The sequence below is a fragment of the Eucalyptus grandis genome, chromosome 3 (assembly GCF_016545825.1).
Source record: "Eucalyptus grandis isolate ANBG69807.140 chromosome 3, ASM1654582v1, whole genome shotgun sequence".
NCBI lineage: Eukaryota > Viridiplantae > Streptophyta > Magnoliopsida > Myrtales > Myrtaceae > Eucalyptus > Eucalyptus grandis.
In genome coordinates this window covers 66,558,258-66,581,162 of record NC_052614.1, presented here as the reverse complement: position 1 = coordinate 66,581,162, position 22,905 = coordinate 66,558,258, and the positions used below count along the sequence as shown (strand labels likewise).

The following is a 22,905-nucleotide window of genomic DNA, read 5'->3' as shown; positions in this document are numbered from 1 at the left end:
GAAGATACCTCTCAAGGATTGTCAAAGGAAGATAAGAAGAGATGGGCACAGATGTATGGGTCGGTAGAGCCATAGAAGAAGACAGTTCAAAATCAAATAGGCCATGCTTAAACTACAAAAGTGAAGAAAGGACCTATAAATTTATATCTTGCACAGCCAAATCTATCAGTAGGCCTTATTTTGGCAAATATAGAAGATGCTGAGAAATGTGGCAGACCCCTTAAAACTGTTCAACATGTTCTGTTATCTGGCAAGACAACTAGAAGATCTTCAAAGATCTCTGATTGAATTACCACTAGGTCAATCCAAAAAACAACTTCCCCAGTCAAATCAAAACTCGGTGTATCTCAACGAGAGCACCCATAATCATAAATTAGTAAGGCAGACTTCTCTGTTGCATCTTGATAGACACAAACACTCGGTTCATTCTCCTGTCAAAACCGCAGCGCCCATTAAACACGACCTAAAGCCAAAACTGACAAAACCTCGCAGAATGTCCAAGTAACCGATAGACCTTAACAAGGTCTTCCTTCACCAACCCAAGAGGAAACAAACCTTAAGGTTCTCCCTCCTCTCACTCTATTGCAGTGAAAGAGATGGCCAACCTAACCCAATGTTACCGCGACACGATATAACATGAACATACTGACATTCAATCGGAAGGCACAGAATTTCTCTCGCTATTATCGGACGCACTTCGTTTCTATAATCAATAAGCTAGCCAAATATTCGCGGCCTCTATACAAAGTGCTTCTCATCTCACCTTGTCTTCGCACCGGAGCAGGACCCCGAACCCGCGCGAACCCGCACGATGCCCGCGGCAACGGACCAATCCCCTTCAACATCGATACATGAGCTCCAAGGAAGCTGGAACTCTGCCGAATTCCCGAAAACCCCATTAGCAAAACGGGGGCAGAAGCAAAAATAAAAAAAAAAACTACCCACGATTCCATTCCATAACCAAAAGCAAGAGCCGAAGAAAAGGCGTGACCTTGGCGGCCGGCGAGGAAGAAGACGGCGGTTCCGGGGTTCGGTGGAACCTGCAGCAGGGCCGGTTCGCCGCCAAAGTTTGCATTTTTTGCTGCCGGGTAACGAGCGGACGCCGAGGCAGGTCCCGATACGACGTCGGAACGGGCAAGACCGGATCGATGGTCTGAATTTATCGCAGCGCAGAAGAAGAAGGAGGAGGAATTGCAGTCGAAATTGAAGACTCTCCCTTTCTCTAGGAGCTAGTTATGTTTGCAGTCGGCGATTTTTGGGCTCTTTGTTATTTGGGTTTGGTGCAAAGAAGGGAGGAAAAATTAGGATTTTTGTGGGACAGAGGACTAAAAGACAAAGGTTGCATCTCAGCTTCAGGGACCAATTTAATAACTTTATGCAAAATGGGAAGGAAAAATTGTGACGGACATGTACAATGACAGGACAAGAAGCAAGCGAATCTGGTTGGTGTCACGACCAAAAGAAGAGGAAGAAATAAGGAAAAAAGAAAAGTTGGTTAGTGTGGCAGTGGCGTGTGATGACTAGCTCGTTAATCTCTTACTCGTGTCGATAGAGACGTAGGATTAAGATGATTTTTGATTTTTATATTTAATTTTATTTCTTAAAGGATTAATATCAGCAAAAATTATAAGTCACGTTTATTGTTTTATGGATTCCCCAAACTGTTTTTTATGTCAAAACTTTTGCAAATATATATTAGTGGAACAAAAAATTTCTAAAAAAACGTAATTTAAGATTTTTGGTGGTATTCTGACTAAATTAAAAGTGTATTCATATGAGTTGTCCTATTGATTATATTAGCTTCATTTTGGCTCTCTCTTTGAATTAATTCTAGAAATTTCATGCTTTTCATCTCGCTCTATTGCCATATTTAATTCCGATTATGTCGACCATCGGATCCCATCACTTGCACGTGACATCTCTCTCTCACTTTATTTTTCCATCTCGATAATCAATCTTTACAAACAAGAAAAACACCCGAAATCGATTCAACCGAAATTAATTTTTTTTTCCCAAGTAACTAGACTCGAGTTGATAAATTGACAATTCCCCATGAAAAACCAAAAAAACCGAGGAGCAAAATGAAATTAAGCAAAAAAATATAGGGGCTAACGCGTAATTCGCATAAAGTAAGTTCCTATGCAACAGTATATAAGGCTTCGTCGCTCCCTTTTTCCCTCCGATTTCGGAGAAGAAAGCAAGTAGAAAAAAAATGGCTCCGAAGAAGAAGCAGCCGCAGAAACCGAAGCAGAAGACCTCCGGCGGCGGCGGCGGCGGCGGCGGTGGCGCCAAACCCTCCTCCTCCTCCTCCTCCTCCGGTCCGAAGCTCCAGCTGTCGGCCGAGAGCGAGAGCCGCCTCCGCCGTCTCCTGCTCAACAACGCCGCCGCCGGCCGATCGGCCGAGGCAGATGCCGGCGGCGCCGGCGATTCCCTCTCCGATGCCCAGAAGGCCAATTGCCTCAAGTCCGTCTACGAGAAGCTCTCCTGCGAGGGCTTCTCCAACGACCAGATTGAACGAGTTCTCTCTGCTCTCAAGGTTTCGATGTGAATTCCCAAATGTCAATTCAGTTGTCAATTCAGTTTCGCCGTAATCAGTCGCCGAGGACTGTGTCCAGAGGGAAATTTCATGATCCGTCTGCTTTCAATAACTTTTTTTGTCGGGAGTTTTGTCGATCAGCGTTGAGAATAAGAGCGGACCCACGAGATGATGTCGGATTGCTTGGTCCTTTGATTTTGAAGGCTCGACTTACTATGCTAGTCTAGGTTTCTTAAAATGTAGTAGAGTGGTTTGTTCGAAGACAAAAGCATTCTTGCTACGCTACTTAGTTGCTGCTTAGAGACTACCTATTGCTTGTCAAAAAAGGATTTTGCCCAACCTTTTCTTACGTTTTTTAGAGAGTTGTTAGAGTGGTTGTTCCAATGAAACAGTGATGTTTTAAACTCTTTACCAATTTAGTGTGGCGCAGGGGTTTATGATTTTCTTATCCTTTTTGCAAAATGGGCAGGGTAATGCCACTTTTGAGGCTGCTCTGGATTGGTTATGCTTGAATTTGCCCGGGAACGAGCTTCCTCTGAAATTCTCCAGTGAGGTCTCTTCACTTGCCAGTACAGGTAAATATAACATGACCAGTGAACTCTTAGCTCATGGAGTTTTTTAGTAGATTGAGTCTGTGTTACCGCATGGGCGAGCTAGATCCTGTATGACCGAATGCTGCGCTGTGTATATAGTTGTCCTGGTATATAAAATCGTTCTGATTGGGGGATAAGTACCTGGATTCCTATTTGTTTCAATTTTTTTGATGGATCAAGGCATGCCCCTAATGGGAAAGTCTTTAATTATCGTGAGCTATCTAACAATGCATTGAAGTTATTCTGATAATATAGAGTGGAACAAAGGAATGCAATAATTCAGGAACGATTTCAATCTGATTTACCTTGATCACAGAAGCTGAATTGGTTAAGTGCTCTGTCAACTATATAAACAACATCAGTGTACAAACACATAATCTCTTTCTAGGCTAATTCATTACTGCAGCCTAGGATATGCTTTATCAATATCCACAGTATATTCCGTTCCACTTTCTGCATGAACTTGGGCAAGTCTATGACCACATTATATTTTCATCTCCAGAAGCAATCTGTTGAAAGGGGAAAACTGGCATTGCTGACCAATAAGACAGATCTAAATGAGGGCGATCGGCAGTCTGACCATCTATTAATGATGGTTGTGTACAAGAAATGGAAAAAAGTTCTTAATGAGGTTTGCTGGCTTTCACCATCATTAGGTCTTCAAACAGCTCTCCAGAAGCAAAATGTTCATCATAGGTGAATGTCCTCTTGACTTTCCATGTTGGTCGTAAGCCAACTGGTCCAACACCTCCTTTTTTCTTATTCGCTTCTGATTTTCTGATGGAGGTACTAATCTGTAGGGACATAAGGGTACAGTTTGGAACTCTGCTAGCTGATATTGGCCTTATCAGTTTTCCCAAGAATTGCCCGGTGGGTGTTCTACCTGCAGTTAATGCACTAGTTGATCTGTATATTGTACATTATCTTCATTATACTATTGCATATTGTAAAGTTAGTTGGAGTACATAATTTACAACCCAGGTGCTAATTTGAGATGTTCAATGATCGATAATTACACTATCGAGTAGCTGTAAGCACTGATATCCTTTTATTCTTTAGCAGCTGTAACCGTTGTTTCATAATACAACCATTTTACATTTAATGTTATCAACGGTGATTTTATAGATCAGATTTAATGCTATAGTGAAGTTAGAAATTGTTTATCAGAAATATAACCATTTACGCAATCTTTCCTTTTTTTCCTCTTATTTAAAAATTAATTACAGCTACCACAAAATTGGTACATGAATTATACTATGGTAGCTAGAACTAATATCGTGTAACTGTAGAGAATTATTTTTAGTCCTTTACTTATCAATTTTTCTTGGTGATATAATTAAAGAACATAATTGACACCTAGCCGATCAAAATAACAGAAAATGTTTATTTATTTTTTCTTTATTTATCTTGGTAGAGCAGTAAAAATAGCAATGACAGAATTGGTCAAGGTATGTGGTTTGGAGAATGTCATGTATTTAGAGAATTATATTTACTCCTTTACTTTTTTTATTTTTCTTTGTGATTAAATGAAAGAGTATATAGTTGACACCTATATATCCAAAATATTAAGTTATGATTAGAAGTCTTGTCTCTCAAATGATGTACCCAATGGATAATGCGTTGTTTTTATGAGCAGCAGATCACTTTATCACCAGCGTGCTCAATGACAAATCAGATCTTAGGGGAAAAAAAAAACAGTGCAAATAGCATGAAGATTTTGTTCTTAACTCGAAATTCAAACTATAGCTTTTGTTATGCCAATGGCATAATCATTTTACTGAAATGAAATGGGACTATAGCTCACGTTAGTTTCTAGTGTAATCTTATTATTCTTCTCATCCAACAACGGGAGCTCCAGATAAAAGCCAATGCAAAAGATTAAATAAAGGAAGGGCAAGGGTAGCATTGTTCTTTTTTTGGGCAGTACTCTCTTTCTCTCTCACACAAGTGTGCAGGCGCAATATGTCCATTAAGATGGATTATGGATCCAGTGAGGTGGACAGACTTGAAGGACATATGGATGGGCTGATCGTCCAACCACAAAAATTTAGTCCCCCACCCCCTACTCCCCCTCCCCCTCCCCCCCCCAAAAGAAAAGAAAAGAAAAGAAAAGAAAATGACAAAAACACCCACCAATTTAATCGGACCTGGCTGGATTTGTTTTGTCTTTCCCCCACCACTTCCACTTCCCGTGTGTCTTATTGGCTAGGCTCACGTAGAAATTTCTTACCAGAAAATGGAGATTGTCTTCCACTAAAAGGTTATCTTACTCGTTTAATCTATGGTTTCCCTTAGGAATATTTTCATATATAGTCCTAACTTACTACTATATCAGAACTTGTTCATTATAAGTCTTATGGTGTACTCATCGTGAATTTAGCTTTAAGTCTTTTATACATTAGGTGGTAAAAGGTGCATTATATCATAGGCAAGGAATCCATGTTTAAATAAGTATTAACAGTGACATGATTATGTGGCCCAGGTTATGCCAAGAAAGAAGGAAAATCTGGACAGTTGGCTTTCTGATTTATCACAACCTTTCAATAGGCACTTGCATCACCCGTCAGTTGTAAAGGTGACAAAAAAAATTTCTTTCATTTGAGTTTGGCATGCAATTTTAGTACTAGTCATGATATCAAATTGAGGCCGATTGAACTGGTTTGATACCTGTTGATTACACAATGTGCTAGTAAATGTGCCTCAAGCCTGATAGGCAATCAATGGTTGAGTGATAAAAAGATTTTCCCTCAAAAGTTTCGGCTCCTATTGTCAAATTCCATTGTCTTTTTTCTTCCCAATTTTCCTTTTTCAGATCATTCGTAGTCAAATCATTAAGAAGTGGTTGATTTGTCAAGTGGTTGAATAGGTTGAAGAAACATTTGGCTCCTCTTTGAATGGGTTGAAGTAACATTTGGTTCTTTTTTTATTATTGTGCTGGAGACATTTTTACACGAGTTTGGTTTTCCGGTTCATATGTTACATCTAAAGCTTTTTATTGTGTACAGACTCTATACCATATTCTTTTTGTTTGATGATATCATGGTAGTTTATTAATTTATATTATCTTTGTAGCAATTCTACGTACAGGTCTGTACACCAATGTGGCAGCCACCGAGCTAGGAATGGTTGGGGCAGCTCTCAGCAATCTTAAACAGTCTGTTGTCCAAGGGTAGTCTAGCCTGGTATGATGGAAGAAGGAAGTTTACGTATATCATACTTCCATCAACAGTAGCCTTAGATAATTCCAGTACCCATTTCTGGTCTTTCTTGAAAAGGTTTGTAAAGTTTTAGCTAATTGAATGCTAATGTTTTCATCATCTTCTACTTTTGTATGTGTCACCAAATTACAAAAATCTGTTCTAAGCTCCATTCTATGACTTGTTGATACCATTTCTTTCTTTTTCTGACCTCCACCTCTTAGGGGCTGCATGTTTTCACTCTTTTTTTTTTTTTGTTTATAAACAGAAATTCTGTTCTTTTGTTCCCGGGAACAAAAAAAAAAAGAACAGAAACGCGTTTGGTTGCGTTTCTGTTTTTTTTTTTTTTTTTCCGGAACTCAAAAAGAATAGAAACGAGAAACAAAAAAAAAATTGTTTCTCGTTCCAGAAACAATTTTGAAGAAACAATTTTTTGTTTCTTGTTTCTTCTCTCTCTCTTCTCTTCTCTTCCTCTTTTCTTCTTCTTTCTCTTTGGCCGGTCGCCGGCCTCGGCCTCGGCCATGGCCGGCCGTCGAGGGCCGGCGACGCCGTTGAGGGTCGGTGACCTCGCCGGAGCGTCGCCGATGCGGGCGAGCTCGCTCAGCCATGGCGAGGCGCGGCCTCGCCGGATCTGGGCGAGGCTCGGCATTGCCCCGCCGGCGGGCGAGCCTCGCCCAACGACGGCGAGGCTCGGCCTCGCTAGGGCCGGCGACCGGCCGAAAGAAGAAAAAGTAAAAAAGAAAGGAAAAAATAAAAATAAAAAATTTAAAAATTAAAAGAAACAAAAAAAGAACAAAAATTTACCAAACGTGTTTCTATTCATTTTTTATTCCCGGAACAAATTTACCAAACGCATCTTTTTGTTCAAAAAGTGTTCCCCGGAACAGAAACACTTTTTTTTGTTTCTGTTCCCTGGAACAAAAAAAGAACAGAAACGTTACCAAACAGCCCCTTAGTCTTGCTGTCGACCTTTCCCTGGTTTCTTCTCCCCTGGTTTTTCTCTATCACTGTTAAATCATGAAAACTAGAATCATAAGACACGTTAACTCATTCTTTTTCTATATTGGCTTGAATTATTGGATAACGGCAAGGTGTGGTCATGAAATAACTGAACATTCGTTTTCCTCAATGGGGATTATACATGACTAGTTCAGTGCATGTCAAATAAGGGGTTCAACGGTGGGTCACAGTGAGCAAATTGTAATTGTTAATATCTTTATTGGGAAAGGCTGGTAGAAAGAGCTCAAATCATTGCCTCCAATCTCAAAGTGCATTAAGTTCCTGATCTATGTTTATACTTCAGTGAGGACAACTGCAATTTTTTCTGGGCACAGTCATCTAGCTAGAATTTAGTATTATTGGTCGGACAAATAGTTATTTATTAACACTGAGGAATTCAATTTGTCTAGCAGTACTTTACGGAAGCACATAATCTGATGCATAAATTAGGTCCTGGACTTGTTTAGATGTCACAAGAATCGGTTTCCATGTTGGCAATGCTCAGGTTTGCCATAAACCTTATAGAATAACCTTGTCGTGTTGGAGAGTTTGCTCAGTTTGTTTCTCTGGTTAGTGCGTGAAGCTTTTATATGTCTAATAAGCATAAGCTGATATAGAGTGCTCTTTCTTGAATTCACAATGATAGATCGAACTTTTGAAACCTGGAGTTTATCTGGGTTTTCCTTATAATCGGGCCAAGTAATTCACACATTCATGGTAAAGCACCTATTCTTGAAGAGTATGGGGAGGTCAGTACTTTTGTAGATATGAAATTAGTTATGTGACAACCAGTTCGTTTCACAAGTAGTATACCTGTCTAAATTTTTGTTTGAGCTCTAGAACACTGTACGCTGTGAGATATGATTTATGGGTCACGTCAAGCCAACACTTGTGGCTTGTTGAACTCCAATTCTGTATAGAAGAAATAAATATTCACTGCCTTCTTGTGATTAGCTAATTTGATAACTAGAATGTCATTTTTCAGGTAGAAACCAGCAAGGCATTTCTGCGGGATACGACCATTGCCTTACTCGATTTGCTTTTTGGGGGATCCATTGATATTCAGCATCAGGTAGTCTTCTTGTTGAATTTCTCTCTGAATATATGCATGTATTTGTAAACTAGGAAGTAGGAAATACATCAGAATCTCCCCTCTTCATTTGCTTTCTGAAAGAAGACACATAAAAGAACTGGTTAATGATGACGTTAATCCACTTTTAATTCGCGAGTATTCAGTAGTGATGAGATGAACCGAGGGGAGATAGTGCGTTCATGTTGGTGGGTGCCTCTGCACCTGTAATCAGTGTCCTATGTCTCCTAGAATAGCAAAATCACACTAATTGAACATGCCCAATGGATTTTTACTGTTTTGTAAAGATGTCGGTGGTAACTTTTGGGATTGACTTGTAGTATTCCATGATGTAACTTTTTATGTGAAAAACTCAATAAAGTTCTAAGTTCCAACCTGTTGAGAATTTCTCCAATTGTCGGGAATTTTTCTTCATGCTAAGTGCTTATGATGCTTGGTTGTTTCAGTCTTCGGTATTGCAGTATCAAGAATTGTTGTTGTTATTGGTGCGGCCTCTGTGGATTCAGCAACATTTGTTCTTCCGGTGCACAAAAATCAGGTCACAGATGCTTGGAGATCGAGCACATTGCGGAGGTTATGGCCACATAGAAAAAGAAAAAGAGATAATGACACAAATAGATCCTAACTTTGACCCAATATATAATTTGATCTCTGAATTTTTAGTTTGTTCAATGTAGTTTTTGGACTTTAACTCAACGTGCAGTGTGGCCTTTAGACTTTTAATTTGTTCAATATAATCCCTGAACTTTTTTGGTACTTATTTAATCCGATCCTTGAATTGTATAAAAATGCTTAATATAGTCCATGATCTTGGATAATTATGAAAGTACTGTATAAGATTGCATATGTACCAAAAGTTTATGAACTAGAACTACATTAAACAAATTAAATTAAAAGTTCATGAACTATATTGAATAAATTAAAAGTTCATGGACTAAATTGAATATTGAATCAAAATTCATGAACTATTTATATCACAAATGAAGCTCCAGTTCCGCATTGTGCGTCAATTATGGAGGTGGAGGTGGCGTGAATTATGGAGGTGGAGGTGGCGTGGGTATGGATGTGTACCAAAGAAGATAGCGAAAGGTGGTTGAGAGAAAAGTTTGGGTAATATTAAGAGTGCGTGGTTCCTAATTGGATCCTACCTAGGAATTAGGAATCAGATCGGAACTGGCGACCGTTCTAGACGAATTGGTTCGGTTTCGTCCGGTCCATTAGAATCAATTACTTAGCAAAAAAAGCATTTAAATTTAAAAAAAAAAAAGTTGTGTCGGTTGGTGAGAGATGAAATGAAAGCGACCCACCGCCACGTGGCGTCCTTTATATGGAGTGGCTTTAAATCAGTCTTACCTAATATTTTCTCGCCAATCCTGCGTCGAAGTCTAATTGAATTTCAGTAAATAAGCTGACGTCACGCTATTGACGTAACGCTTACAACCCCATGGTTTCTCACCAAACGCCGTCTCAGTTCTCAGAAGCGGTCGGTAGGAAAGAGAAGATGAAGAAGAAAAAGGAGGAGGAGGAGGAGGAGGAGGAGGAGGCTCACAGCTCGAAGCACGAATTTCTATCTTTCCCTTGCTCCTCCGCCCATGCCTTAAACCCAGATTATGAGGTTTTTTTTTTTTTTTTTTTTTTAAGCCCTTGATTTTGCTTTTCCGTTACTCTGTCGGTCTTGTCTGCGTCGACGAGCGTCTTGAGATTGATGCGTCGGGTGTGGTAGGATTGCTCCGAGGATCGAAATCCCGATGATTATGAGTTGTCGGAAGATAACGTGCAGTCTGGAGAAGAGGGCTCTTTTGTTTTTGTGTAGTTCCAGTTTTTGCATGCTTGTTTGCGACTGGCGTGTTTTTCCACCCCCCGGGGGGGAAGCTTAATCACGTTTTCTTGGTGTCGTGATTATAGGATGAATCTGAAGATGTAAATAAGTGGGTGGAAGAGTTGGGATCTGGAGAAAGGGACTCGCGGGAGCACGAGGTACGTGCTAATTGCCTTCTTTGTTTCTTCACCGTGATTCATTTTCAGCTTCTTAGTGAGGAGAGTGAAATAATTCGTACATTTAGTATCGGTTCTGAGGCATAGATGGACTTACTACGAGGAAGCTCAGAGTCGATTTCACCTTTGTCAGTCGAGTAGAATTCCATAATGGATAGAAGGAAAGGAAATTCTGAAGGAGAAACACCCGACGGAAAGTCTGTAGAATGCGATACTAGAGTTATGGTTAGAACTCGTAATGTGTCATTTCTCGTCCTTCCGTTGTGAAACGGAGAAGAAGGTCTTTGTTCTGTCTGTTCTGCCATGATGAACTTGTTCACATCGTAATGCTGTTGCCGGACAAAAGTGACATTTCTCAGCTTCTATGCACGCAAATTCCCACTCTTTTTCACTCTCTCTTCCCATCATTCTCTCTGAAGCTGCGAGCTCCCGGAGCTCCACTCGCTGTCCCAGTCATGTCCTCGTCGAAGTCGCTGGTCTCGCCGCCCCATGGTTTACGGCAGCTCCTCTCGCCATCCTCAGACACGCCTTCTAGTGTCTCCACGCCCCCAAGGATCGTCTGCGGCTCGGTCACAGACTCCAATGGCAGACCAGATGGCGAGCGGAGAGGGATCCGGCTCGGTTTGCCCAGCAAAGGGCTCCTGCACGACGACACTCTCCACCTCCTCAAGGTGTTGCTCGCTTTTCACGACTCGCATTGTGGTTTTGGTTGCTGAGGAATTGGTTTCAAATGTGAAGTGTATAGAAAACTGAGTGAATATGGACGTGCTATGCATGGTGTTATCAAATTTGAATTTGACGATGAATGTCTTAAATCTCCGGCATGCGGCTCTAGGATACTCCTGGTTTGTTTTTTATCTGCATAATAATTCTCTTCAACTTTGATCCTGAAGGATTGTGAATTGTCGGTCCAGCGGGATAATCCTCAACAGTATTTTGCACAAATTCCACAGGTATGGAAATTTCATGAACATCTGTGCCTTATTTTGGTATAGACATGGTGGTAGGACATTTTGAGTTCGCTCATTGTAATTCACTTCGACCTCAATTTTGATTTTCAGAACTATTAGAGATAGGTTAGCAAGAGAGATTCTACAGTCATCATATCTGAGATATGTGGACAGGGAACCAAGGAGTACTAACCCTTCACAAAATCAATGTAAAATAGCAGTCTATGTATTAATTAAGCTACAGTGTAATTTTCACAAAGTGTGATGTTTTGAACCCAAAGCATAATGCTGACACCATCTTTGCAAGACGCAAGAAGAAGAAATGACCCACTCTAGTCACTCAAATGCTGTGGTTGAAAAGGTCTGTGTCTTAGAGTACTTCTGTGGTGATGAGGTAGACAAGCGCTTCTCTAATCTTACATAGAATTTCTCTCATTCATATAACAAAGAAAACTCTCCATGAAAAGGTAATTAAAAAAATCTTCATGGCGCTGTTTAATTTAGTTGTTAGTTGTATATGCCACAGGCTGTTTTTAATTGATTTGGGGGCTAACTTATCTTGCAGCTCTCTAATTTGCAAGTCTGGCTTCAGCGACCAAAGGACATTGTAAAAAAATTGTTATCTGGAGATCTAGACATTGGAATAGTGGGTTTTGACACAGTTAGTGAACATGGACAGGTAGGCAGAAGATGTTATATGCTGTATGTTTGATCATTGGTTGGATTTTTTATGCATCAGTTTTCACTAATGTTTCGTTTGCATGCAAAGATTTATACTTTGAAGCTGTGAAAACAATTTATTGCGTGGTTTGCCCCTGCTTTTGGAAGAAGTGGAAGATTAAGAGCTCTTTATCAAACAAAACGCCGTATTTGCTTTCCCCTCAAAGCAAAAATATTGCAATAAGCTTTCATGCTTAAACCAAAATATTATGAATAATGCGTTTCGATTTGAAATGTTAATGTTCAAATGTTTTTCAAGACTAGGTGTGTTTGGGCAACAGCTACGGCCAAAAAGCTAAAACTAAAGTCACACCAGATGCGCCACTGCAAATTGAAAATGCTGCGTGCAGATTGCATGTTGTTGCTATGAACAAAGTTGATTGGGGAATAGTTGTGTGAATAATCCTGCTTTAAACAGTCCCTGTGAGCATCTGACAGAAGATCCTAGTTTTCCTGTTGTCTTTAGAAGTAAGGGCCATCCTTGATACTTGAAAAAGAGGTGAGGGGACTCTGTCAAAGCTCAGTTGTAGCCTCAATAGTATGTCATCTTTCTGCTGCTTATTTATAAACAATATGTTGCCCTTCAGAGATGAAAGATTGACTTGGCATAACCCATCCGTGGGTAGCTGCGTTGGTTGAGAGTCCCTCCCCCATCGCTGAGGTCGAGAGTTCGAAACCCACAGTTGCTAGCAATTTAAGTGGGGGCCCTGGCGGTGGGTTGCTAGGCTAGTCTCCCCGAGGTATAGAGGCCCGGCCCTCAGGAGCCTTTCGGGCACGGGGGCCCGTGGTGGAGTCCTCGGTTATCAAAAAAAAAAGATTGACTTGGCATATAGAGTGCCACCAATTGTGCAGATTAGTAGTTAGCAGATGACAGGGTGCTTCCTATGTGTTAAATATGCAGCAGAGAAATTGGATCAAAGATCTTACCTGAATGACAAAAGTAGTTGCGTATTTCCATGTAAACAATTTTGAAAATGGCTTGGATTAGCAGAGTTACGGGATGATGTCAAGTTTCCGTATGTATCTCTAAAGTCTTTAGATAGTTTAGGTGGTTAGAGTGTTCATATTTTTTTGTGTTTGTACAGATCAATGACTTGAAATCTTAGAATGATGATTGCGTGGTCACCATGTGAGGAATTCTGGACAGAGACAAAAACTTCCTGATTGCTTCAACTTCATATATCAGAGCTTTTTCTGATCTTTTTGTCTTGTTTTTATGTTTTCATCAAGCTTTTCAACTTCATTCTATCATAGAATGTTGATTTCGCAACACTAACTTGATATAGTACTGTCCTAAAAGAGCTTATGCTTCTTTTATTCAGGGTAATGAAGATCTTATTATTGTTCATGAAGCTCTTGATTATGGGGTTTGCCATTTGTCTATCGCCGTAAGAAAGTTTATGCTCTCAATTTTGATATACTGATAGAATTATTTCCAATAGGTTCATTGCTATCGAAAATTTTAGTGTTGATATGTTCTTTTGATCTTCTATTAGATTCCCAAATATGGGATCTTTGAGAAGATTAATTCGGTGAAGGAGCTTGCACAAATGCCCCAATGGACTGAAGAGAAACCACTCAGAGTTGCTACTGGTTTTGGCTATGTATGTTTGCATTTTCAGATCTTAAATGTTATTGTTTATTGTGCCATCTATCCACCTTACAGCAAATTTCCTTGTGGGGTGCCAGAGCTATTGTCCTTTTTAACTGCTTAAGTTTAGGTTTCTCTCTTGTGTCTTTGTAGCTGGGGCCTAAGTTCATGAAAGAAAATGGACTGAAGCATGTGAGCTTTTCAACGGGTGAAGGAGCATTGGAGGCAGCTCCTGCGGTAAAAATATCAACTCATTACCTGTATTGAAGATGGTTTGTGATTGTCACCATGAAATTTTTTCGTTAAGCGCATGTCGTCTTTAAACTAAACTGGAGTTAATATGTCTGTGGAAGCTCTTTTGAGAGATTGAAGAGAAGGGGTTGGGGAACCCATATTCTGGTAGAGTTTATGTCAAGGAAGGATCAATCTTGTGTGCTCAACTAGAAATTAGAATGTAGAAGTTTAAAACATTTCCAGTTCGCAGGTTCAGACCATTTCAATTTTTGTTTTAAAGAAACAAAAGACAATAAAATGCATTGAGAGTCTTATGGCTCTGGATTCATGTCTTTTCTCTTTTTCCACCTAGACAGTTAGAAGATCTGTACTGAATGAGAAGATTGGTGAGTACAATTTTGTTTTTTTGCTCAGTATGGCAGGGTTATGTTATTCTTTTCGTGCTCCTTCGGGGGTCAACTCTTTACAACATTTTTTACATTTTTGGCAAATATCTCGATACCCACTTATTTTCTTGGTCGGTCTACGGAGTGCAGCCCTTTATGTCACTCCTAAGTGCACCCCATTAAGGAGATTAAAAATGGTGTCAGGGAATATAGTTACATGAGAATCTTCATTAAACAAGAAAGGCAGAGAAATATTTCCTATGAAAAGGGGAAAGAAGTAAAAGAAGGGAGTGGAAACCGCTGTGTCTTTGTTGACTGGTAGATACAGTGAAGGAAGGACAGACTGTGTACATCCTACTAATCTTCGTATTCTAAATGTCGGTAAATTGTGCTTATGTAGACCATTTTCTATCCACATTGGGGGGCAATGTATGTACATGCCCTGTCCCGGGGAATGTATATTCGAGACTACATCGAGCCACCATAGTTTTAGCAGAAGGATCCTTATAAAAAAGCACTTGAATCTTTCTGTGTTTCCTTCGATGATGCAATGGTTGGATCTATCTGTCCTGGCCTATGGATCTCGTGGCCATTCATTTTGTGATATGAGGCGTTGATTTGATTAATCCATGGATTACAGGTTTTTTCTCTTTTCAATGATTGAAAATTTTATCCCTTGGAAGGAAATAATTCTGCAGACATTGCTTCATCCTTTGTTAAAAAGAATCTGAAGTATCCACCCAAAGTTATTAGGATAGCAACCTCATGAGCATATCGACTGTAGTTCATTTCATGTATTTGTTTTGAAGCTTCAATTTAGTTGAACAGAAAATATATACGACTGCCGTTATATCTTGGCATGTGGCACCCTTGTATCTGCAATGGCATCTTTATGAGGGGAGGTCAAGGATTTAATTAAACTGATGCTAATTGATGGCATTAGCAGAATAGTATCGATGCTGTGTCCTCATGATCTACAATTGACTTACTTTTCTTTTCTTCGGTAATCCAGATGGGGACTGCTGATGTTATTTTGGACCTTGTAAGTAGTGGGACAAAATTAAGGGAAAATAACTTGAAAGAAATTGAAGGCGGGACAGTGTTGGAAAGCCAGGTGGGCAGCATGTTTGCATCGGCAAGCTTCCAATATTTTTTCGTTCTGTCTTTTTGGAACTGCTCTTACTCTCAGGCTGAACATGCTTCAGGCTGTTCTTGTGGCAAGCAGGAAGTCACTTGTCCATCGGGAAGGTGCTCTTGACACAACTCACAAGATTCTTGGAAAATTGGAGGCACATCTGAAGGCAGTCGGCCAGATCATGGTGCGTAGATCATTGTATATATGATGATGAACTTCCTGTCCTGCATCCAGGCATACCTCCGGTTAGATTTTACTACTATTATGCTGCACCCGCTGTTGCCATCCCCCTTTCACTTGTTACTATGTTCCTGAGCTGTGTAAAAAAGATATATCAGTGGAACTTATCAAACAACAAAATTTAACTGGGTGACTCATGTTAGTGCAAGTTTTCTGTTGAAGCTAATTTAGCAGCGTCGATCAGATATGACATTGTTAGTACTCTATGGACATAAGCATACTGTATCTCATTGTCAAGTATGATTTCTTATTCGACAACAAAGTGGGGACTGCAATAAAATTTTGGGAGATATAATATAGAAAATAAAGCAAGTGTGATACAAGCCTTTTAGAGTGTACTTGAGTCAGATGGTGCAGATACGTTCTTGCGATCACTCCTTTATCCAAGTCTCATAATGACAGCTTTATAATCGGTGTTAATTCTTGTTGCAGGTAACAGCATATGTGAGTGGGAGTAGTGTGGAGGAAGTCGCCGAGCGATTGTTCAGTCAATCAACACTCTCTGGTTTGCAAGTAATGCAGTGAACCCTTATTTTTCATACTCCAAGTTGAGCCCCAGCCCGATTTGAAGGTTAAACTGTAGTTATCTCCTCCTCACTTAAGCAAGTCTTTTGCTCATGCACTTACAGAATCCTGCCGTATGTCAAGTCTTTCGCCAACGCAACGGAAAAATGGTTAGGGACTGCTATTCAATAGACATTTGTGTTCCTGGAAAGGCACTCCATAGCTCTGTGCAGGAGTTGAAAGCAGTAAGTCCTAATTTTGGAAATAGCGAATTCGCAGCTGCTTTATGCAAAGATTCTTGTTTCCCCCTTTTCACATCCTAATATGGAGTGAAATACTTGCAGCTGTTGATTTCCGTTAGTCATAACTTGATAACACTCCTGAATGCCTTTTTGAATATATCGGAACTTTTATCGTGCAGATTGGGAGTAGCAGAGTCATAATATCTAAGTTGACTGACGTTCTCCATAAAGAGACTCCCAGATGGCAGCAGCTTCTCTCCAAACTCGGGCTCTAGTTCTGGGAAGCCAACGCTCAGGTCGACTAGAGGTGCCCGAGTTGGAGAACCTGCTTTTGGAGTAGAGGAGGGGGTAAAATTTATCAGGAATGTTGTATCTTAGTGTGGCTATGTGGCATCCGTTCTTTTAGAATTGCGGTTCCTTTTCCTCTAGGTATTTTATTTTTCCTCTTTGTTTGGTTTTATAGCAATCGGTTTTAGAATCCAAGGACGTATGGGAACGTCCCATGGTTTATTTTTGTGACATCATTTGTAAGTGATTATATGATTGATGACACTTGGGTTCGATGGCAATTCCACGACGCACTTTGGAAGATATACAGGTGCTGCTAATAACTACCCAAGTTGAAACCGAGGTGCATCGTTTAGCAGTATTGGTAGCGCTGCTAATACCTGCACGAGTCGGATGAGTCAGGTGACTTAGCTGCCTGTTACACGAAGAAAATTTTGATAATCGAATTGCACAGACGACAGAAGATAAGCGATGGATGGTATCGCAAATGAAGATGCTTTCACACCCATCAATTTTGCTTGATGGCGGCCTTTACTATGGAAATGATGTTCGGAGCAAAATCATACAGCTGACAACGGCATTCCTTGGAAAGATCGACAGTGAGTATTCGACTGCACGGTGTCGGCCAAGAAGTGTTTTCTCCGTATTCTCTACATAAGGATTCTTCAACCACATTTGGCAGACCAATTCTCTGTCGGCTCCCGCTTTGCCTTTTGCTTCGGTCAGTCTATCTCGAGTTAACTTAATTTGTGACCCTAACGAGCTAAGCCCGTGGTTGGTAATTTTTCTGCTCAATGTAGCTACACGGTCATTATGCGTTGCGGCACAAGCGAGAGATGGGTATTGTGGAGGGAGAGAGAAGAAGGACGACGAGTGATGTGGGGTGCTATTGAGGAAATTGAGTGTCGTAGTTTATGAGAAAACTTAAAAAGACTTAAAAAGTTAATTTTGATGATTCATGAGATATTTATTATTGTTGTAAAATATTGCATTGTAATTATGTAAGAGAGAATAAAGAGATTGAGAAGAGAAAATAGGTAAACACCAAAAATAGTAGAGAAAGTCAGAAGAGAAAATTTTATTTTTAGTATATCACTGTTATGTTTACAATAAAAACTAAGCTTATATTTATAAAAAAAAAATGTAATTATCATTAATATCAATGTATCGAATAATACACGTATTGGATAGGGAGTTGAGCATTCATTATATAATAAGATGTATTTAGAATGTATAATACAAATGTACTATAATAAGTATATTAGGTAAGATGCCATTCATGTATTTTATAAGGGTTAATACCTTGAAAAACTTCAAACTGGTATATTTGTGACAAATTTATCTCAAATTATTTTTTTGGCCACCAAAAACCCAAAACTAGTATATCTTTGACAAATTTACCATAAATTGGTATACTTGTGACAAATTTACCCTATGTTAGTTTTAGTTAAATTTTCTTGTTAAATTATAAAGTTAAATAATACGTGATAATCGGACTCGGTATATCAATTTGAGATTTTACACTCTGTTTGTTACGCTTTATAATTTTTGTGATTTTTTTGTGGTATTAATCTAATTTTTCGGAGGGTATATTAGTCACAAATGTACTTGTTTGGGGTTTTTTGCGGTCGAATAAATTACTTTTAGGTAAATTTGTCATAAATGTATCGGTTATGGTTTTTTTATAGTTAGTTGGGATAAATTTATCACGGGTGTACTAGTTTGGGGTTTTTCATGGTCAAAAAAAAATAGTTTAGGGTAAATTTGTTACAAGTGTACCAATTTGGGGTTTTTTAAGGTATTAACCCATTTTATAACACTCCCCCTTTAATATTTATTATATTTATTACGAATGTGCATCGAATGATACTACCTCATTAAAAACCTTAAGCCAAAAAAACCTAGTAGAACAAAAATCAGGCAAAAGGGAAAAAGAGTGCAGAGCGCAAATTTTATGATCCCTCTCTTTTATAAATACATTAATTGTCCCGTTAAAAACTTTAAGTTAGAAAAACCCTGTGGAAAAAAATCGGACAAAAAAAAAATAGTGCAATGTATAGTTCATAATATCTCCCCCTCAATTGAGTCATATAACCATTACTGAGATTAGTCAATTTTGCATCTTGTGAACTTGCCGCATACTAATGCCATATACTAATTTTTCAAAAGTTGATGTTGTTAAAAAGAACTGCAAGATTATTTATTAATCGAATCTGTTTAACATCAATTTGTTGACTTTTTTGGAATTCATGAGTATAAATTTTTTTTGGCGAGATATGTCCTACCACCTTTAATATATCCTTCATTAACTTGTGCAACACAAGCAGCATTATCTTCATAAATTATAATAGAATAATTTGTAACCAGAATTAAACAACAAGAATTACGAATATGCGTCATAACAGATCTTACAGCTTCATATTAAGCAATAATCTCAAAGTGGTTAGAGGATGTAACTACTAGCGATTGCTTTATAGAACACCAAGAAATAACAGTACCATTATAACAATGTAAATAGCTGGTTTGAGAGCGAGCCTTATGTGAATCAGATTTATATCCAATATAAACATATCCAAATAAACTAGAGTTAGTGGAATTCTTGAAATATAATCCAAAATCTATGATTCCTCGAAGATAACGGAAAATATGTTTAACTCTATTCCAGTGTCTCCGAGTTGGCTCATAACTAAAACGTGCCAATAAATTTACTGCAAAAGCGATATCTAGTCTCGTACCAAATACATCAAAACCCTACTTGCATTGAGATATGGTACTTTAAGACCAAGTATCTCTTCATCAGATTCTTTAGGATGAAATGAGTCATTTTTTGGATCTAGAGACCTTACAACTATAAGGGTGTCCAATGGATAAGATTTGTCCACGTTGAAGCGTTTAAGCAATTTTTGAACGTATGTTGATTAATAGACAATTATTCCATTTGTTTTATACTCAAGCTCTAGACCAAGACAAAATTTGATTTTACACAAATCTTTAATTCCAAACTCAATTTTCAAATACTCAGCAGTTTTAGCTAACTCTTTTGGAGTTCCAATTAAATTTATATCATCAATATAAACTGCTACAATAGTAAATCTGGTTTTGATTTCTTAATAAACACGTATGAGTATATAGGATCATTCTTATATCTTTCCTTAATTAGGTATTAACTTAGGCATTGATACCTTATGCGACCGGATTGTTTTAATCCGTACAAGGATCTTTGCAATTTTATTGAGAAACAATTGTGGAGAGTGCATGCTTCAAGCATTTTAAATCCCTTAGGAATTTTCATATAAATATTAGAGTCTAATAAGCCATATAAGTAAACCGTCACAACGTCCATAAGATGCATTTCTAATCTTTCAGAGATTACTAGACTAATGAGAAAAAAAAATGTAATTATATCCATCACAAGTGGATATGTCTCATTATAATCAATCCCAAGTCTCTGAGAGAATTCTTGGGTAATGAATTGGGCTTTATATCTGGCAATCTCATTTTTCTCATTTCGTTTTTGAACAAATACCCATTTATATCCAATGGGCTTTACATTATCAAGAATACGAGTTACGGGCCTAAAAACCTCTCGTTTAGCTAAGAAAGCTAATTCAACTTTAATTGCTTCCTCCCACTTAGGTCAATCTTGCCTTTGACGGCATTCAATCATAGATTGCGACTCATAATCATCATCCATAATTTTATAAGTAACTGAGAATGCAAAAAAATCATCAATGATGATTTCATTTCGATCCCAAATTTCATTACAATATATAATGGAATTCTCAGTATTCCTAGGGTTTGTGTTCCTTTAATAGGTTTGTGCCTCTTTAGGGGCAATAAGTTCTTTGGGAGTAAGCACAATACCAGGCTCTTCTAAAGTGGATTCCTGATTCTTTCACATTCGTTTTTGAGAGATAGTATTTTTTGATTCTATCCGTCTACTACACTTTAAGTGCGGGGGATTTTGATCCATTTTAGCTTGTCCTTTGGAAAGATATCTTAGCTGGAGTATTTGCAGCTGGAATATGAGACTTTATTACTTTTAATAACATCATTAAATGCGTCAGGAAGTCTATTAGTCATAACCTATAAATAGATTATGCGCTTCACCTCATTTTCACATTCAAGAGTCATTGGGTCTAATTGAGATAATTTTTTCTCATCACAAAAAAAAAAAAAAACTTTAATTGGTTTTTGTTTTGCAATCATGGAAGTTGTAGATATCCCAATTGATGGAAACCTAATCTCATTGAAATGACAATCTGCAAATCTGATAATAAAGAGATCACCGGTAGTTGGTTCCAAGAACCTAATGATAGACGGTGAATTAAATCCAACATAAATGCTCAAAAGGCATTAGGGACCCATTTTCGTTATTTTTTGTGGTGCTACAGACACCTGTATTGCACAACTAAAAGTGTGTAAATGTGAAATATATTGTTTATAATCAAGAACTATTTGAAGGGGAGACTGTAAAATACTAGCAATGAGGCACAATCTTATTAGAGCTACCGCATGCAAAATTGCATGACCCCATGCTGTATTGTTGAAATTCGTTCTCAATAATAGAATGCGAGCAACAATTCAGATATGTTTAATCAAGAATTTTGCCAATCCATTTTAAGTATGAACTTATGCAACTAGGTGCTCAACCTCGATTCCTAGTAAAGCACAATAAGTATCAAAACTTTTTGATGTAAATTCACCGGCATTATCCATCCTTATGCTATTAATTGAATAATCAAGGAATTGGGCCAAAAACTTGATAATATGCGCAAGTAAACGTGCAAATGTGACATTTGGCATAGATAATAAACAAACATGAGATCAGGATGCATCCACTAGTACCATAAAATATCGAAATGGTCCACTTGATGGTTGTATTGGTCAACAAATATCACCCTAAATTATTTATAAGAATAAGGGATAATATCCTAAAGAACCCCAAACTTGTACACTTGTGACAAATTTACCCAAAATTATTTTTGACCACCAAAACCCCAAACTGGTATACTTTTGACAAATTTATCCCAAATTGGTACACTTGTGACATATTTACCCTATGTTAATTTTCGTTAAATTTTATTCTCAAATTATTAAGTTAAATGACACGTGACAATCAACCAGTATACCAATTTAGGATTTTACGTTCCGTTTGTCACAGTTTACAATTTTTATGATTCTTTTGTGGTATTAATCCAATTTAGCATAGGTATATTTGTCACAAATTTACCAGTTTAAGGTTTTTTGCAGTCGAATAAATTAGTTTGGAGTAAATTTGTCATAAATGTACCAGTTTAGCGTTTTTTATAATAAGTCGGGGTAAATTTGTCACAAGTTTACTAGTTTAGGGTTTTTCATGGTAAAAAAAATAGTATGGGGTAAATTTATCACAAGTGTACCAATTTTTTGTTTTTTAGGGTATTAACCCTAAGAATAAAATGGATTCAAAATTAACCTTTCTTATAAAATGTTTGATAATAAGTTTTCCTTGTGAGCAAGTTTCACAATTATAATTTTTGGACAACAATACATTTGTATCCTTTAAGTGGTGCCATTTTGTATTCTGAATTATTCTATGCATCATTGAAGCACTAGGGTGACCAAGGCGATTAGGCCACAGTCCAAATTGATTATGATTTACCAATCTCCAAGATGTGATAGTGTAAGTTTTAACAACCTTAATAATGACACAATACAAACCTATAGAAGAAACTTCCAACTTCTCATGAATGGTCTTCAGGTTCATCTTATAAGAGAAAATTACAATATATTCATTATCTTGTTCATAAATAATCTTAATATGGTACCCATTACGGTGTACATTTTTGAAGCTAAGTAGATTTCTTTTTGATATACTACTTAGAAACACATTTTCAACATGTAGGATAGTGTTATTTGGCAAAACAATTGTGATATTCTTAAAACCATCAATAATCGAATATTGTATAGATTTGCACCTTACGCAATGTCATACTCAAGAAAAAGTGTCTACTGGGAAATATAGTACGTGTTATTGCACTATCAAACAAACAAACATCTCCCTTTTTCTTGATATTTTCCATTTGCATTTATGTTGACAACTTTAAGTGTCAAGTATCATAAAAATCTAATGTCTCATTAAAGTAATTGGATGTCCTCAAAAAAATCAGAGACATTCAATGATACATTTGCTACTTCAGGAGCAAGAAGAGTCCCACCAACA

The 22,905-nt window shown here is 38.1% G+C and overlaps 3 protein-coding genes across 5 annotated transcripts in view; 2 read left to right on the top strand and 1 right to left on the bottom strand.

Moving 5' to 3' along the window:
- LOC104454871 (ATP phosphoribosyltransferase 2, chloroplastic) overlaps positions 1-17,003 on the top strand; it is a 64,029-nt gene extending 47,026 nt beyond the window's left edge. Inside the window, exons 3-9 of the mRNA XM_039308992.1 lie at positions 13,577-13,684; positions 13,825-13,908; positions 15,304-15,405; positions 15,497-15,610; positions 16,099-16,179; positions 16,296-16,415; positions 16,592-17,003. Coding sequence (XP_039164926.1) covers positions 13,631-13,684; positions 13,825-13,908; positions 15,304-15,405; positions 15,497-15,610; positions 16,099-16,179; positions 16,296-16,415; positions 16,592-16,687 — 651 coding nt within the window. The 5' untranslated portion in view covers positions 13,577-13,630 and the 3' untranslated portion in view covers positions 16,688-17,003. The remainder of the gene's footprint in view (positions 1-13,576; positions 13,685-13,824; positions 13,909-15,303; positions 15,406-15,496; positions 15,611-16,098; positions 16,180-16,295; positions 16,416-16,591) is intronic.
- Positions 1-22,905, bottom strand: part of LOC104452583 (nifU-like protein 2, chloroplastic) — a 49,039-nt gene that overhangs the window by 1,936 nt on the left and 24,198 nt on the right. Inside the window, exons 1-2 of one of the 3 annotated variants that reach the window (XM_010067038.3) lie at positions 992-1,213; positions 764-875 (exon numbers count right to left, since the gene is read on the bottom strand). The exons of 1 other annotated variant lie outside the window; for it this stretch is intronic. In XM_010067038.3, coding sequence (XP_010065340.2) covers positions 764-875; positions 992-1,075 — 196 coding nt within the window. In that variant the 5' untranslated portion in view covers positions 1,076-1,213. Of the gene's footprint in view, positions 1-763; positions 876-991; positions 1,214-22,905 lie in introns of those variants that run through there. One more of the 3 variants, XM_010067037.3, reaches the window with a different exon arrangement.
- Positions 2,197-22,905, top strand: part of LOC104452582 (DExH-box ATP-dependent RNA helicase DExH7, chloroplastic) — a 74,499-nt gene continuing 53,790 nt past the window's right edge. Inside the window, exon 1 of the mRNA XM_039308989.1 lies at positions 2,197-2,536. Coding sequence (XP_039164923.1) covers positions 2,213-2,536 — 324 coding nt within the window. The 5' untranslated portion in view covers positions 2,197-2,212. The remainder of the gene's footprint in view (positions 2,537-22,905) is intronic.